This window comes from Pelobates fuscus, chromosome 2 (assembly GCF_036172605.1).
Source record: "Pelobates fuscus isolate aPelFus1 chromosome 2, aPelFus1.pri, whole genome shotgun sequence".
NCBI lineage: Eukaryota > Metazoa > Chordata > Amphibia > Anura > Pelobatidae > Pelobates > Pelobates fuscus.
The window spans coordinates 312,871,839-312,890,869 of record NC_086318.1 but is presented as its reverse complement, the minus strand read 5'-3'; the positions used below and the strand labels follow the sequence as shown (position 1 = coordinate 312,890,869).

General features: G+C 45.4%; 1 protein-coding gene across 1 annotated transcript in view; it reads right to left on the bottom strand.

Annotated features, from left to right (window-relative positions):
* TRAF3IP2 (TRAF3 interacting protein 2) overlaps window positions 1-18,749 on the bottom strand; it is a 40,928-nt gene extending 22,179 nt beyond the window's left edge. Inside the window, exons 1-3 of the mRNA XM_063441795.1 lie at window positions 18,660-18,749; window positions 9,204-9,505; window positions 1,085-1,166 (exon numbers count right to left, since the gene is read on the bottom strand). Of these exons, the coding sequence (XP_063297865.1) occupies window positions 1,085-1,166; window positions 9,204-9,504 (383 nt within the window). The 5' untranslated portion in view covers window position 9,505; window positions 18,660-18,749. The remainder of the gene's footprint in view (window positions 1-1,084; window positions 1,167-9,203; window positions 9,506-18,659) is intronic.
* Between the last annotated feature and the right edge of the window lie 282 nt (window positions 18,750-19,031).

Below are 19,031 nucleotides of genomic sequence, written 5' to 3'. Positions count from 1 at the left end.
GTTTTTTTAATTTAAATTCTTTATTTTTCTTTGTGCATAGTTTAACAATTAAGCTTGCTCAGTCACAACACTTGGGCAAACACAGGATGACCAACATGTTAGTGCATTTATTATGGCTTTAAGATAACCCCACCATTTTTTTTTTTAGGAAATGCTTAGAATTTGTAGCGTCAGCAGTTTGTGCTGTCTTAGGTCAGTCTGGGCATTTAGCTAGCATTGTGTTAGACACTTAGCTGAATTATAGGGTTTGATATTGCTATAGGTGCTCTCAAGTGCTCCTATGCGCCTTGTTAGGTATAATATACACTCTGCATCCACTACACTAACACACAATCTGCATTCACTACACTAACACACAATCTGCATTCACTACACTAATACACAATCTTCATTCACTACACTAACACACACTCTGCATTCACTACACTAATACAGACTCTGCATTCACTACACACACTCACACACACTCTGCATTCACTATCCACACACTACATCCACTACACATACACAATGCATTCACTATCACATCATCCACTACACACACTCTGATTCCACAGCCCTAACACAAACTCTGCATTTACTATACATGCCGCATCCACTACACAAGCACTCCAAATCCACTACACAAACACACACTCTGCATCCACTACAGTAACACACACTCTGTATTCACTATACACAGACACTGAGTCTAATACACACACACTACATCCACTACACAAACACACACTCTGCGTTCGCTATACACACTGCATCCGCTACAAAAACCCACATTCTGCTTTAGCTGCACACACTGTATCTAATACACATAAACATTACATCCATTACACATGCACTCTGCATCTATTACACATATTCTAATTCTGCATCCACTATACACACACCACATTCAGTCTTGCATCATTGGGGCAGACTCAGGAAGAGCCATGTGCGCAGACTTGTGGGCGGGTGCCCGGAGGCCCAGAGCTTTGTCAGGGGCCACAACATTTCTGATGGCAGCCCTGCTCACATGGAGTCTGAATTGCAAACTCCAGACAGTTAGAAAAGATTTCCTATTAACTGCAATAAACTACCTTGTACATACCGCATATTTGGGAGGTGACATGGCCTACAGACATTCTGTGGTTGCCCAGGGGGATGAACCCATTGCTGGCGAGACACCCTGTCTAAGAGATAGGAAAATACAGTAATTAGTCCAGATGTCCAAATATAACAAATTTAATAGGGACACAAATGTTACTTGTTATATGTTCCTTGTTAATTTCAGTAGAATGTACAAAAAGTTGAGTTAACCCACCACCAATATACTCCCTGCATCATACCCCCAACACAGGTTGATGTCTACTTGCACACTTCTCATATTGATAATTATACTTTTGTTATCAAATGTATTCTCTTTTCCATAAACTACAAAAAATGCTGTGTATTGGAGAAATAGTTTATGGAGAAGGACCAAGTTTATGTTATTGACAAACTGAACAATCGAAGTTTGTAAGCTTTATATGATTGTATTCTATTATAAGGAGAATGACTATATGCATAATATATAATACTGACTCTACTAGTGTTGTCTGCCTTCAGTCAAACATAGCCGATGTGTTGGGATCAGGGTCATCCCCTCACTTGCTGCTCTTACCAAAATACAAATAAAATGCCAATGATACTGCACACTTAATAAAGGTAAAGTAAATATATTGCAAATAATTACAGTACCCATACCTTAACATAAGGTGATATAACCTGTATGTAACTCAATGTGCAACATTGTTTTACAGAAGCTATACTATATAACTATACAGTAATTATACCAAATTACAAAACAAATGTAAAAACAAACATATCAAGTAAATACAGGATTACCCTTCTACAATATATAGTGGCTTTCAACATATTTTTTCTTGTTTCTCCTTTTTTCCCCCTATTTTTGGCACTGGAAAATAATGAAATATGGCTCACTTATTACTTGTGTGTCTCTCCCACCCGCCAGCCCCTCCATGTGTCTCTCCTCTATCCCCTCCATGTTTCTCCGCCCCACGTGTCTCTCCCACTCCCAATCCGCTCCATGCGTCTCTTGTACCTCCCCCAGCCCCCCAGCATCTCCATGCCTCTCTCCCACCAAGTGGCAGGACTACTGCCAGCGCAGCGGATTCGACTGCACCGGGGCCCACAGACTATGAGGGGCCCAATGGGTGGCCCAGGGGCTAAGGGCCACATGATGGGTGTAACGGATCGCCTGGCACCCCGACTTGGTACCTCCATTAATGGATGCTCCTAGCGCTTCCTGAGGAATCCAAGCACTCTGGCAGACACCACAATCACCGAATCAGAGAAGCATATAAATCCTCTCAAGCCTCTGAATGCTGTAGACCGTTGAATAGGAACCATACGAATAGGCTTACACTCCTAGCAGTCAACTGGAACAGCATGCAATAAATCCTTCCCCCAATAATGAGAGGACACTTCACTTTGAGGGTAAAACAGGAACTGGACTGGCTCATCCAGCCTGGCTTTTATTACACTTGTACCCTTACAGGCCACACCCAGGGGGAGGCATAAAATAACCAATCACATACATGGTTCCACCCACACATCCCCTCCCCTCAGATAACAGTAAACCCAACCCCTTTAGCCAGGTTCTGGATGTACCCCAAAAACAGGGGGTACACCTTTAAATCCAGCATCGCTGGATAGCCCTTATTCAGGGGGACAACATATCCAAAAATCAGTTCATTCGGATAAACGGTTCGGGAGATATGGGGTTCCAAAGATTTGACCGACCGCATGGGTAAAGTATCCGAAAACAGTTCCATGCATTTTGGCCCTGCGGTCGGTCACAGACAAGGGAATGAAAACAGACGAATTGCCTGTGTTATAGAGCCTGGAGAGGGTTTGAATGAATTCCCTTGTTTGTGGGGTTCTTTCTACCGAACGGCGGGTCATTCGGTAGTTTCTATACGAATTTCTGGAAGTATGGAGGTCTCAGCGGTGTTTGCCTAGTCGAGTGTCCGATTTTAGTTCCAGACACTCGACGGCAAAACACCGCTGTTCGGTAGTTTAAGATGGCCGCCGCCACGTGTTCGTTTCCCGAATGGCGGCCACCCAGAGGACAAAGAATACATTACACTGATTGCCAATTACCCGTTTGCAACATTGTTGCAAACGGTAATTGGAGGCATACTTATTCCTGGGTGGTCTGGTTGTTCGGTAGTTTCACTCAGTATAATGAATGGAGTGATTCTACCGAACAATCAGATGAATGCTGCATACATATAACCCAGGTTAACTGAACACATTATAACATATGTAATATTAAAGGCAGTATATTGTAATATGCTCCACAGTCTTAAAGGGACAGTAGTCCCAAAAGTCCCAATATGTCCACTGATGCTTTTAAAAGGGCCAGCAGCAGCAATATAAAGTACAATATGCCCCAAATAACCCAGGGGCCATAGTCAGCAGGTAGGAGGCTAGCAAACAGGCTTCTCCAGGGCCCAGTGGCGAGGTTGGTTTCGCCACAATGGGTATTCCTGTTTTCTCGCTGAACAGGAGCCTCTCTCTCCCATGTGTCTCTCTCTATGTGTCTCTCCCCCATTTGCCTCTCCCACCCCACCACCCCTTTCATGAGTCTATCCTGCCCTCCATGTCTCTCTCACCCATCCCCTCCTGTACCTGCTTCACCTCATTGTAGCATGGCAGAGCAGACCACGATACTGGGTCTCTCTCAGTGAGCACTTCCTGTCAAACCGCTGTCCGTTCGGCCATGCTACATACAGTGACCGGCATGGGGGGTTGCGCTGTGGAGTAAAGGGCCCAGTCGCAGCTGCGACCCCTGCGGCCATGGTAGTTATGCCACTCCCGTATTCTTGATCTTCACTATTATAACTTTAAGAGTAGAGAATTATTTAGATATGTAGATTGTTGTGAACAATTGTGGATACAGTGGCAAAACTACCATGCATTAAAGGCCACCTGATGGGTATTTCTGATGGGTATTTCTGAAAAGAGGATTGGTCTGGTGCCATGGCCCTTTAAGAGCTCACGGGGGAGAGAGAAAAGCCACGGCAGGAGTGGGAGGATGCAGCACAAGAGGAGGTGTGTGAGGCTCCAGACCCAAACTGCCATTAGACCAAGCCAGCAGCAAGACTCGAGGTAAGCCTAGAAATTCTGACATATGTGTGTATGTATTCACGTGTCAGTGAGTGTATGCATCGCATGTCAGTGAGTGTCAGTGTGTCAGTGTGTTTGAGTGTCAGTGTGTGTATCTGTGTGTCAGGGTGTCTATGTGTGTGTCAGTGTGTTTGTAAGTCTCAGTGTGTGTATCTGTGTGTCAGGGTGTTTGCCTGTGTCAAGGTATGTGTATTTATGTGTGTCAGTGTCTATCTAAATGTGTGTAAATGTCAGTGTGTTTATTTGTGTGTATCTGTGTGTGTGTAAATGTGTATGTTTATCTGTGTATGTATGTTGCAGTGTATGTGCATCAGCAATCAAACACCAACACAACATGCAAGCATTACGTACAAATACACCCCTGTATTAAAACTCCCACATTATATACAAACACCCCTTTATTCACATATCAACACTACACACAAATGTACACCTGCATTTAAAAGCCAACACTACATAGAAACACACCCCTGCATTTAAGCGCAAACACTACACACAAGCACACCACCATATTCTTAAGGCTTACATTCAAGCACACAAACATTGCTTAAAAATAAAATCCTGCCAAACAGGCCAAACAGGCAACTCTGGGGGGGTTGTTCCGCCTCCCACGTCCACCTAAAGCCCCAGCTACGGCACCAAGAGACCTCCTAGTGCGCTTCCTGAACCACGGGGACAGAGCAGCGGTCCTCCAAGCGACCAGGACACAGTCACCATACGTGTTCGAGGGCAGACAGCTTGCATTTTACGCGGACCTCTCGGGGTCGACACTGGCCTGGCGCCACACCTTGAGATCTTTCACGGCCCCCCTCCGCCTACATAACATCACCTACCACTGGAGGCGACCCTGGGTGCTCCTGATTCAACACGGCGACACTTCCTACAAGGTCCACGACCTACAAGGAGCCAGTGATCTCCTGCCAACCCTGGGACTGCCACAGAACACCCTAACCGTCGCTGGAACGACACACCCGGCGACAAGGTCAGCAAAAAGAGACCCTCCGATGGCAACACCGCTCACCCCCCATACGGGCGGGAGCAAACGCACCAACATCGCCAACAATGAATAGCCCCTGAGAAGCCCCGGGACTCAAAACCACCTAGTACTCACCTACTTAAAGCCCCAGGGCTACATGGACACACCGGGACTCCTCCTTTCCTTACCCACTGAGCCCAACTATAAGTTCACCTCCCCTTTCCCCCCCCCCCCCGGGGTAATGGGGTACACCTTCCTAGCGGGAGCATGTAGCTCATGAACCCACGCACGAGAAAAAGTTCCCTAGCGGCCCTAGCAGGAAAACGGTACCATACTTAAAATATTAAGTCACCCAGCCAACAGCCTAACAGCCCCTAGCAACGCCGGCCATACCGGCCTTATGACCATGCCACTAGACCCCCAGGCTTACATGTTAACACCGACGCTCACTACCCAAAATAAAATTGCCTCAGCTCATGGCCCTTGGTTTTTTAACCCCACATGAATGTCACACATTGTTCAAGTTTAATGATATGTATATGCTGTATCGTCCATACTGTTACCTTCCTTCTGTAAAACTCAACGGTTACACAGAAACCATGACCTGAGTCAAAAATAAAGAATTAAAAAAATAAATAAAAAAAAAACCCTGTCGGGGGGCGGGGCCGGGCCGCCACGCCGAGCGGTCGCAGGGAAGAACAGCTCCTGCACGATATGCCCCAAATACGATATAATCCACGATTTATAAAGCAACCAGCGACCAACAACCCTGACCCGCAACGTCTGCGGGCTACCGGAGCCGGGGAGACGCTCGCTCTCGTAGTTCCAGTCCCCCGGAGGTGGGACCCCTGCAATACCCAGCGGGACCCGACCTGGCGGTGAGCGAGGCGGGCGGCCGCCGCTTCACTATCCCGCCCGAAGGAGCCGAGCATGCCAGTGGATCATCGGCTGGCCCGGTCCTGTTCCCCCCCCACCGGACCGGGGGGGTGATCCCGGTCCATGTCCCACGACCACACTCGGGGACTTACTCGACCACCAAGCAGGCCTGAGACCCGCGGTCAAGATGGCGGCGGCCACATGTGTGGAGACGAAACAGCAGACCCCGGGGCAGAAAGCAGACAGGTCCTGGCATGGAGCACAAGGCTGCCGACATATGGTGACCCACAACATACAGCAACCCTTAAGTCCGGTAACATACCGAAACCGAGACCCTGCACGATGCTCTACTCCCGTGGATGGAGCTACCCGTGGGACCGCACGCCCTTCTTCTGAGCTGGGCGCTCACCGAGAGGAACTCCTCTACAGCCTGCCATATTCCCGGGGAAAAGACCGCGACCCGGCAGACCCCGGGGCCCACGATCCTGCTGCTGGGATCAATGGCGACAGGGCACGAGCGCCTGCTAAGGCCTCAGGCCTCAGGCCGGTGACCCATGGCAGTGGTACTGCCACAATGCCGAGAAAGCTTCAGACCAAGCAACTGAGACACAACAGCATACCCGGAGGGAGCTGCAGGAGAACACTACGAGTATCACCAGACACACTAGCCGCCACCAACCGGACTTCCCACTCGATTACCCGTGTCATGGGCCGCATACCCCAGATACCGCCGACAGGTACATGTCTGTGGACTGCTTCGGACTGCCTGACTGCCTGGCCACATTCAACTCAGGTTTCAGCAGGTGGAACCTATACACACCAGAGCACGGCAAGCAAACTCCTCTGGGCAGCATACAGCAACAGGCGGGACATTTATCACCTAAGTATTTGAAGTACATACTGCTTACTGCCTAAATTGCTTACTATATGTCTCCTCAAGGTGTCCAGTCATTCACGACCATCCTTTAGCCAGTACTGAACAGCTGTATTTTCATGTTGTTTATTATCTATTGTTTATTGTCATTGATTATGCCCATAGGCCACATACATCCCACTGTTAAATATCATCGTATGTTAACATGACTATAGGCTACTCGAGCTGCCACCTTGAGGGCGAACCAACCTGTTAATTTACCGCTGATAATCAATAACGCATTTGACCTCAGCCTGGCTGACATAGGTTGCAATTGAACGACATACCATGACCTAGCTACTCGAGACACTAAATTGCACATAATTCTCTATACACTGTATTGTCCAGCCTGACATCTGTTGATATTACCAAACTGTATAGCTGCCCTAATATCGCTGATATAGCCTGCGCCGCTGCTAGCTTGGCCTGCGTGGTTCAGCCTTAACTTAACCTACCTACCTACAGATACCCCACATGATAATTTCTAATGGTAAGCCCTCTACTTTAAGCAATCTACTCTAGCGTGTTTAAAACTCGTTTCCACTAAGCGACTCATAAAATATAAAATCAAGGCATGACACTCTGGGAAATTGTACCTAACTACGTTATTAATGTTATGTATGTACTACCTATGCATTTCCCTCTCTTTATTTTGTATCCCTCATATATGCCTTAATAAAAGAAAGATTTACAAAAAAAAAAAAAAACCCTGTCAAGAATGGACAAATTGTATATCTTCAGCTGGCATAGCATCGTGGGAGCTAAACCACAGATAAGGATCTACCCGTCCGCTATTGGGGGGCCCAAAAACATTGCTTGCACCAGGGCCCGCTCTACATTAGTTCCGCCACTGTGTGGATATCTTATAACATGGGAGACTGTGTGGCTTTAATGAATATATATTAACCTTAGTGACCAGACCGTTTTTTTTTTATTACCGTTAAAGGGACACTGTAGGCACCCAGACCACTTCTACCTATTGGAGTGGTCTGGGTGCCTTGCCCCTCTCCCCTTAGCCCTGTTAGTCAAAACACTGCGATTTTGGAGAAACCGCAGTGTTTTGATTACAGGGCTGATCCCACCTTTAGTTGCTGTCTCTCAGACAGCCGCTAGATGTTGCATCCGTGTTCTTAGAGCAGCAAAAGTGTTTTAAATGACATTCAACGTCACCACGCTCTGCATGAGGACGTCGAGCGTCGCCGGGATCCCCATAGGAAAATATTGGATAATGCTTTCCTATGGGGAGGTTATTAACCCCTTCAGCACCGCACAAGGGGGCCTTGACAGAAGGGGAAGCTATAATGCCATGAAAACGTGTTTATTTTTGCTGTTGATCCAAAAGAAGATGAAAAACCCAGTCTGAAGCAATTTTGCAACAAACTAGGAAAAAAATCCTTCTTGACCCCAAAATAGCAGCCAGATATCTCCTTGGATCAAGCAGCTAATACCCAAATAATTAGAAATTATATGTTATGTTTTTGGAAGTATTTCATGAAATTAATTTAAAATTTTAGGCCACAATGGCTGAACTGAAAGAACTGAAAAAAACAAAACACACTCTGGTAAATAACCCCAACTGTTAAATGGATACTATAGGCACCAAAACACCTTTAGTTTAATGTTTTTGTGTGTAGAACATGCTCCTGCATTCTCACTGCTCGTTTCTCTGCCATTTAGAAGTTAAATTAATTTGTTTAAGCAGCCTTAGCCACACATTCCCATATGTGACGTACACAGACTTTCTAAACACTTCCTGTAAAGATAGATTTAATGTTTAAACTTTCTTTATACACATTCTGTTTAATTTAGAATTTCTTATCTACTGTTCTGTTAATAATAGCCGTCTAGAATCTGCAGGAGCCTCCTGATTCAAGTTCAATTTACAGAGCAGGATATTAAAAAATGTAAGATCTGATTGAAAGTGAAACCATTTTTTTTATGCATGCTGTGTGAGTCACAGCCAGGGGAGGGGTGACTGGGGCTGCATAAACAGAAACACAAATGACTTAAAGCCTAAATGGCAGAGAACAGAGCAGTGAGACTACAGAGGCATTATCTATACACTATATCTGCTTCATTAAGCTAAAGTTGTTTTGGTGACTATAGTTCCCCTTTAAGTTTAACAATACCTTCTCCATTAGTACACAATGGTAGATGTAGATGGAATGTTTGTACTTGATTTATTTATGTCTTTTTGAAACCTAATTAGCTGCTTAGCTATATTAATGATTACTGGTTTTATATATGTATAGCAAGTGGATGTTGACTTACCTGTCATACAGTTCCTGGGATTAAAAGGCCCAAAATCTTCCATGTTCCTTTCTGACATGAGCGAGTCTGGTGGTTCCAGGTTTTCCAGACCCATTAGGTCATTAACCTGGGAGGTATACCCAGTGTCTTTGCTAGATGGATATTTCTGCTGTCTATTAGCCATGTTATGATGGGAAGGAACTGACTGTGCAGTAGCACCGTTGCAGACATTCACGGAATTGTTTCCGGCGTCATAGTCTTCAGAAAAGAGTTTGTCTGGGTATTGGGACTCATCATTCTCCTCTGGCAAGCTATTGTTCATCCTAAAATAGCAAGTTGAAAAAAACAACAACATTCAGAGAGAAACATGAGCAGTTCCAGCAAAACCAACCAAGGCAGTACTAAAAAGAATACTAATAATAAGCAAACCAGATATTTTTAACCAGACATTTATTTTTTGTGCTCTATCCACGGGTCTTAATTTTAAATAATAAAATTAAAATAATAAGACGGTGAATATACAGTAGTAAAATATGTGTGGTAGCAAGAATAGCTACAAACCAACCAAGTGGAAACCCCTTATACCACTTACACAGAAATACTTATAAATACATACAATTTGGTGGAACACACATCTGATGGTTCTAGAAAATAAAACAGAGTGACATAGTATAATACTGTATGGTAAAATGTATTATAAAAAAACAGAGCAATAGTACTCACAAGCCCAGAGCCAAATTAACATATGGCTCTCATGGGAAGCATAGCGGGACTCTTAGTAGGATGTCCCCATCCTTCTTCTTGTTGCTCCTTAAATTGTCTGGATAATTACTTGGTAAAGATGAAATGATCAAGTGTCCAAGAAGAAATAACTTTATTGGTAAAATGAATAAAAATGCAAATAGCAAAAATAGGAAAGTTCCAATAGAATTGATAATAAAAAGTCCTGTGTATACAGTCTGTTCCAAAACGCGTTTCGCCCTATGGTGGGGGCTTCCTCAGTTGGTGTCAGTTGATATCTTCTGGGGAGGCTTCCTCGGCATTCATTTATGTCTCCTCCTTATTTCACTTCCGGGTTTCCGGCTGTCCGCATTTGGAACGCATGATGCGTTCCACCGCCGGTTACATGCGCTCCACTTCCGGGTCGCGTATTGTGTGTCAATAGGAAGCACAATAGACGTCACTGGAATGCATGATTTCCGGTTTATGCGTTCCACTTCGGGATAATTAAGGGTTTTCTTCATCATAAAAATAAGATATTAATACTATATAATATAAGATTTCAGTTATATACACCATTTTAGTAGTATTAATATCTTATTTTTAGAGACCTAGACTCATACTAATGTTTTATCTTATATATTGTAGACAGTTTTACACCTAAACATATATACAGTAGGAAATTTAGGAGTAATATATGTGCACATAAAATTATTATATGAGTATCATATACAAAACACTATTGTTATTTGGCAATCGGTGTACCATATATAAATGTTTGAAAACCGAATATGTGTGCTCTATGATGAAGAAAACCCTTAATTATCCCGAAGTGGAACGCATAATCCGGAAATCATGCGTTCCAGTGACGTCTATTGTGCGTCCTATTGACACACAATACGCGACCCGGAAGTGGAGCGCATGTAACCGGCGGTGGAACGCATCATGCGTTCCAAATGCGGACAGACAGAAACTCGGAAGTGAAATAAGGAGGAGACAAAAATGGACGCCGAGGAAGCCTCCCCAGAAGATATCGACTGACACCAACTGAGGAAGCCCCCACCATAGGGCGAAATGCGTTTTGGAACAGACTGTATACACAGGACTTTTTATTTTCAATTCTATTGGAACTTTCCTATTTTTGCTATTTGCATTTTTTTTTTTTTTTGCATTTTTTTTTTTAATTCTTTATTTTTGTTGTGCATAAAATAAGATACAGGATTTCAGTGATCACGACATTGCTTAGTGACAGAGGAGATATCCAAAGTTACATGTCTAAAAGAATATACTGCACAATTTTTGAATGATAAAGACAGGCATAGTACTCTGTGATGGCTTGTTAATAGTGTGATAGTGTACAAGCCAGTGATTTTGCCTCTGGTTCTGAAAACGTTAAACTATAACAGGTTAGGTATAGATGTAAAAGCCACAGCACCCGGGGCGGGGCCTCACCGCAGCATTGAGCGGACGCTGATCACCACAGCTCCTGCAACCATTGACAGAAAAACTGCCACAAAGCCGCTGAAACAGCTTTTAAAAGCCAAACAAAGGTCGCCAGATGACGGGGGCTGCCAGGGTGGACACAACGGTACCCAACAAGCGACTACCTACCCGGTACGTACCCGACACGCTGGCGAGGCCTACCAGAAAAGCAGGTATGGGAGAGACGGGCGCTCTCCTGCAGCTTAGAATGCCTGGAAACTTAACACAGAGCCAGCGTTCCCCCCCCCCCGGACCGGTGGGGGTTATCCCGGTCCACACCCACACAAGCAAGTGTACAAGCACTCACCGAGACACACGACCACGAAGCACAGAGGCCACACGTGGAGCAGGTAAGATGGCGCCCAACCCACAGACCTCAGCTCTGCACATAATAGAGAGGGAAACTAAACGTTGATATGACCGCATCTTCGGTGCCCTCTGGGAGAAGCTGGAGGCCCTGATGCAGTCCCCCCAAAAGGGACCCCCACCAGGCGACATGAGGCAGGGTCCAAAGCACAGAAGCGCAGGGGGAGACAGGGCGAACCCCCAAACTCCACCCGCAAGAAGAGTGCACGCCTGAACAGGCCGGCCCCAAACCCAGTAACCTGGAACCGCACAAAGGCCACTCACGGCCCGCACAAAACGACTAAAACACAAGAAAAGACAAGAAAAGACACTCAAGGCACAGCTCCAAAGGTGGCCTTACAGATGTGTAGAGCCCCAGCCTAAACTCCGGAGGGGCCCAGACCGGAAGAGAGGACAGCAGAAAGTAAAGCATACAGTGGCTGCCATGAAACTTCCATACCGGGAAGGCAGGCGACCACACCAAAAAATACGCAGCACAGCCAAGACCCTGCGCTGCCTGCCGGGTGAACCTACTCTCTACAGGGGTGCCCTCCCTCACCACACGACCGGAATACAGAACACGGAGCACGAGATCAGAACAGACCACAATGTGACTGGGTTGCTGCCCGGCGAACTAAACCGGCACAGAGCCCATCCACAACCAATGAGGGAAGGGAGGTACGCCTGGAAGCAGACCCCATCGACACCATCGAAGGCCCCACCGGAACCGGCCTTGCGCAGAGGCATTGGTTAAACAGACCCACCTGGACTATCCATACAGTCCCAAGCAGGGGAAAGGACTGACACTGACCGGGGCCACCTATACCCCACCATTGCAATGCCTACTGACATAATTCACTGTATTATTGCTCTAATGTTTTACTCTCATGTTTTATGCTTTGTTTCCACTGTGCTTGCTAGTAGCTCCATATAGTGACCATATGTACACGAAATCTGCACAGCATTCATGAACATGCACCCACATAGGTCTCACTACATCACAAGCAACGCACAAACAAGCAACCACATAGCAGCAAGACTTAATGCGACGCACGTACTTAATACAGCGAGAACCTAATCTGCCATAATGGTGACCTAGGGCTCATAACTTACAGGGCTGCATACCTAACCATAACACCAAGCAAGAATATTTTTGTTGTATACACATGTAGCCTAGCGTGTTTATTGCAAACTGCGGATGTCTTATAGCCTGTTTTTTTCTGTTATTTTCATGCTAAAAAAACAAACAAAAATGTGCTGTCTAAACTGCCACAATGTGAAATGATGTGAAACAGCTTGCAGCGGCTGTCGTGGTTCTGTACGCTTACTGTTACGTGGGATCGCCGGCGACCGGGTAAGTAAAAAAAAAACCGGAGGGCGTACAATTATGCCCGGTGGCGTTTAGAGCCGCTTAAAAAAGGACGTAATTGTACGCCCTCCGGTCTTAAAGGGTTAAGGAGCAACAAGAAGAAGGATGGGGACATCCTACTAAGAGTCCTGCTACGCTTCCCATGAGAGCCATATGTTAATTTGGCTCTGGGCTTGTGAGTACTATTGCTCTATTTTTTTTTTTTTTTTTTTAAATTCTTTATTTTGGTTGTGCAGGTGGTTACAGACAATTAACGGATGCCACAACAGCGTATTACAGGGTTACAGTAGTTATGCAGTGGCAGAGAAATTGCAATTTTTTTGTTATTATGTGATGGATATCACGCTTAACGAAACAATTGCATTGTCAACAAATTGTTGATTAGCGTAAGGTAAAGCAAGATGTAGAACGAGACGTGGTCAACAGTGTCTGTGTAGCCACAACAGCCGTAACAGACGCATTCATATATAACATAGTAAAACATTTTTATGGCATAAGTTAACTCAGTACGTTTTTGTATTGTAGTGAGCAGGAAAGACAACCTTAAGCGGTGTGCGGTTCACCATATGTGTGGGTAAAGGCGTGTAAGTAGCTAGGTTGCATGTTGGTTAGCGCCTTTATTCGCTGTGTACAGTATTGTATTCCAGCAGTATTTGTGGGTGTCGGTGCTTGTGTATCGCTCGGGGCCAATGTGCTAAGCAGCAGCTTAAAAACATTGCGCAAAGCTAAACCAGCTAAAGTATAACATTGGCATAAGTCTGGGCTGATCTTGTGTGAGTAATGGAATATGAAGCCGGATCAGACGTCAGCTGAGGTATAGTGTATGGCACATATCTAGCTGATCTTATGGTGCTCCAGCAGTATGTGTGGGTACAGGAGCATATATTTCGCTTGGGGCCTATCCGCTAAGCAGCAGCCCCCCCCCCCCCCCCCCCGTGCTCCCCTGGGCGAGCAGACCCAAAAACAGAATAGATAGCAAAATAAGTAAGTTATATGTCCCAGTGTACGTTCGTGAGAGCTCAGTTGGGGTGCAGAGAGCTGTGTATCAGACGGTATTATGCACGGCTGTGAATCTTAGTCCTGTTGGGGGTCAGCCGGTGCCTAGTTGGGGCTGTGTATGTGCCACCTACAGTAGTCAGTGCAATCTCCTCGGTGTGAGGGGGCTGATATCTCCTGGGCTATGCAGAGTTGCTGTGGGTGCTGAGTATGGCTCCAACTAAGCTGTGTATTGGGTAAGGTTTACTTGCCTTGGTGTCTCTGTATGTAAGTGCGTCTCGTTGTGGCCGTGGTTTACAGGATCGTATGTTAGGTGGGTCGCTTGTTACAGACACTCTATGCTAATAGGGTATTAGGCATAGTGAGCAGTTAGTGACGTTGGGCTTAGTGTGTAGCCGCATCTATAGGGTTATAGAGCAAATGGAAAAGAAAAATAAATACGAAAGAAAAGTAAAGTAAACAACAGTAGATGCAACATATGTAAAAGCAAGGTACATTTTGCTTCCGTGCCGTAAATAGCGACCTCTGCAGTCTGTAGATGTATATGTCTGCAGAGTAGGCAGTGTCAGCAAGTGTCCCAGCGGAGCCGTGGAGCGGGTGTTGGGCTCTGGTAGTCCGATAAAAATATCACTGGCTGCCAGGATAAGGCAATTGTAGGATACCACTGGTTGCTATATTAACCCGTATAATAGATATCCCTGGTTGTAAGAGAAAAAAAAAAAAGGGGAAAATAATTATAATATAAGCTCATTTGCGCCTGCTGTGTCTGTCCGTTCAGCGGGTGCATTGCCAAATACTATCTTGGTGGGGGTTTGTACATCTTTTGGTGAGTGAGCACCAGTCCTGGTGTGTACTCGGGTAGGTATGCGCCCACAGTGGGGGTGCTCCTAGTATGCCTCTCGGTTATCAAAACGGTAGATAACGAACAGTGAGTAGTCCATGCCTAGGTGTGAACAGAGGGGTTCAGGTATGTCCTTTGGGTGTGTATAGGTGGGTCGGACCAGAATCACGGTGGCCGGTAGGATGAGTTTGTCAGGTCCTTTTGTGTGAGGAACCGATTAGGTGTGTGAGGGACTCACCGGGCTATGCTGGGTTTGAAGCTCTATGTGGTGACCGCAGCATAGGAATCTGGTGTGGAGCCCTGGGGGAAGAACGGCACGGTCCTCGCCGGGCCCCATGTGTGGGCTGGGGAGGCAGAGCTGGGCAGCGTGTCTTGTGCTATGCCTAGAGTCCGTAGCAGGGCTGGGGCCTCTTGAATGTCTTGAATGTCGTGTTTGTCTGCCCCTTGCTGTACAGTGAGTGTGCGGGGGAGCCGCCAGCGGTAGGTCACCTTGTGATGTTGCAGCAGAGAGGTGAGAGGTCGGAGCGACCTGCGCCATGCCAGTGTGCCAGCTGACAGATCGGCAAAGAAGGTTAGCGCCATTGACTCAAAGTGGAGAGGGGTTTTCCCTCGCAGGGCAGCGAGGACCGCCGCTTTATCAGTGTGGTTACGGAAGGTAATCATTACATCCCTCGTGGCTTTGGCCGGGGCATTCCCTGGCTTGGGGACCCTGAAGAGGCTTTCAAGGGTGATTGGCTTTGCCTGTGTAGGAGGTAGCAACATCGTTATCAGGCGCCGCATGACCTTCGGTAGGTCTGCTTCCATTATGTCCTCGGGTACCCCCCTGACTTTCATATTGAGTCTCCGCCTGGAATCCTCATGTGTCACGAGGCGGCGGTCATATTGTTGGGCCTGCAGCTGTAGGTTCTGTACGGTCTATTGGAGCGCGGCAATGTCTTGGGAGTTGGTCTGGGTAGTACCTTCCACTTTGTCAATGCGGCCTGTCAGGCCTCTCAAGTCCTCGAGCAGTGCCGCGACGTCCGCGTGGATGTGTTGTCGGAGGTCTGCTAAAAGCGCCTTTAGGACTGTCGTGGTAAATGGGTCGGTGTCTGCCCCAGTCCCGCTTTGTTTTACCCTCCGTTGTGAGAGCGGAGCTTGCGGATAATCCTCCTCTAGTTCTTCCCGAGAGGTCCTCGGAAAAGTCAGAGCATCCTCCATGTATCGCCGCCATGTTGTGCTCGCTGGTGCCTCGTGTTTGCCTCCACATTTCCCCAATGGTGAGCCCCGGGGCGGGCTTGTTTGGTATCGTTTTTTTGGATTTGCGTCCCATGGGGGCTCTGGGTGCTTTCTGTCGTTTGAGGGAGGGTAGGGGGTTAGTTCTGCCGTTAATTTCACCGGGTAAGGCTCGGAGCTGTGAGCTTTTGCTGCCGGTCTCTTCTGCGTTCAGGCTCCGCCCCTGCTCTATTTTTTTAATACATTTTACCATACAGTATTATACTATGTCACTCTGTTTTATTTTCTGGAACCATCAGATGTGTGTTCCACCACATTGTATGTATTTATAAGTCTTACAGTACTTATGTTATTACCTTCCAGAATATTGATATTATCATGTCCTGACCTAAACTATAGATGTTATCGCATGCTAGGGTATTGATATCACATCCTAAAGTATTGATGTTATCTCATCCTGATGCATTGACGGCATTGATCTTATCATATCCCAGGGTTTTGATGTAATCACATATACCTGTTATGACTCCAGCATCTTCAAGTCGAAGATGCACGCATCACTCTTACATAATTTTTGATGAGGACATTCTCACATGGGCATCATTCTGACGTCAATAAAGACTATTCTGTTCTCTGGAATCCGAGACCTTGGCTTTGTTTTTCATTTATCCACATCTCTGCACTCCTTGACCTTGGCCTGTCCCTGTTTATCCTTTGTCTGGTTTCAGACAATATACTTATTCACGTTTAGGACTGTTCATGCATATTTTTTATGTAGTGTAGGACATCCCATGTCTCAGGATTGTTGAGGTATATCTGACTTGACACAAAGTTACTTTATCACATGTTCAGGTATTGTTAAGCTAATCAGCGTCATGCAGGACCATGCCCACAGAGATTATTAGCTGAGCACTCTCAGCCAATGAGTGCACTCCTGGATTGGCCGTGCCTAGCTGCACAGAGACATCCAGCTTCTCCTAACCGGGGTACTCAGGTAAGTTGTCAAACAGTACTAAAACATTTGACACATTACACTGGGATCGTGCCAAGACACTCCTAGGACCATAACTACTACAATGCCTGTAGTTATGGTTCTTGTAGTTTTACTTTAACAATAATAAAGATCCTAGTTTCTCACTATCACTGCCTGATAAAGGTGAATTATCTCTCCTGTCTCATATTTTATGTATAGTACCAACTGGTAGATCTGCAGACGTTGTAGTCAGCAAACGTGTACAATCATTCTGTGCTTAGAATATTGCTGACAATTCACTATTTACTGATTAAATGTGATCATGCATTGTTAGATACAAATAGGTCATTCACTAAACTGAGAATTGTCAGAAATTCACCAGGATATTGCACATTTAAAACCAAAATAGGGGATATGGAAGCATAACTTGGAAGCATAACTTGCAAAATTGCTCCTACTAGGCAACTGTCCTGCTGATTTCTAGACAATTCACAGTTCAGTGAATAACCCTGGTAGTATTATAACCATTTGTAAAAAAAAAAAAAAAAAAAAAAAGTATTTTTGATAAATCATTTTGGTATGTAAACAATAGTATTGCCGGTAACCATAAACACATGGTACTTGATTTGGGAAATTGTTACATTGGTTGGCAATGGGGGTCTCTTTGTGCCTCTGGAAAAAGAGTTACTTGCACACTATCCCAAATTCCTATGCGTATTTAAATAACTGGAGGTTTTTAGTATCACTCCAATGGCCATTAGCTTGTAAGCCTATCTGCCACGTCAAGGGTTAATAAGTATATAGGGATTCAGAAAAAATACCCCTCTCTGTCTCATTAGAGATTTTTTTAGCAAGGTAAATTGTTAGTGTAGGACTCACCTAAGAGGCTTGCCTTGACGTGGCAGGTGAGCTTACAATCTAATGGCCATTAGAGTGATACTAATAACCTTAAGTTATTTAAATATGCACAAGTAACTCTTTTCTTTGGTTATTTGTTGTATGTATTGGGGCTGATGTGTACTATGGTCATTGTTGTCGCCCAGGAGTAGTGGGAGTCTGAGCGCAGGACTTGTTTTTGTGTATTTGTATCCTCTTTGTGCCTTTACCTTTTAAAGCCAACATGTGTTATGTTAAAGGGAGCTGGCTTTTAATGCAGGGAATACTAGCTCTTATTGGATGCTTGCCCAAATATATTTCACAAGTTATGCGAAAAAAAATGAAAGGTGTGTACAGACAGCAGCAGTTTTAAAAAAAAGTTTTTTTTATGTATCTGTGTGTACGGTACTCCTAATGCTGAATCTAGTGTGTGACGTACTGTTCAGACAGTCCTGATTTTTAATAAACCACACACGTTAATTTACTATAACACCAAGAGGACACCAGAGCTATAGCTGTGACAACACCAATGCACATATTGCAGCTCACATTACCTGGTATCTCCTTTTACCTACTTATAAAATGTGAGCTTGATATCCAGGTTCAAGGTCCACCACCAAGATTAAAGTGACCCTCGTGTTAGTTCATTCCCCCAGTACTAACCTTGCTGCGGAGAGAAAAATGCCCCAAATCAAGCAATGTTCCCAATCTGTGCTGATTCTGTGTGTGTACCAGACTCAAGGCTGGCTGGAGAAACAGGAAGAGAAACTGGTTTATAATATGCAAATATTATGTCAGTCTGTGTTCCCTCCCTTTCACAAGTGACATCATGTGAATTCTGGAGGACGGGCTGCTACAGGAAACATTGTGCTTACATTTACCTGTGTATTGAGACTAGGTATGAAGGTTTTTCTGTAAAAACACACACACACGCACGCACGCACGCACGCACGCACACACACACACACACACACACCTCTCTCTCTCTCTTCATCTCTTTTAAATACTAGATTTAAGAAATATAATTCAAAAAAA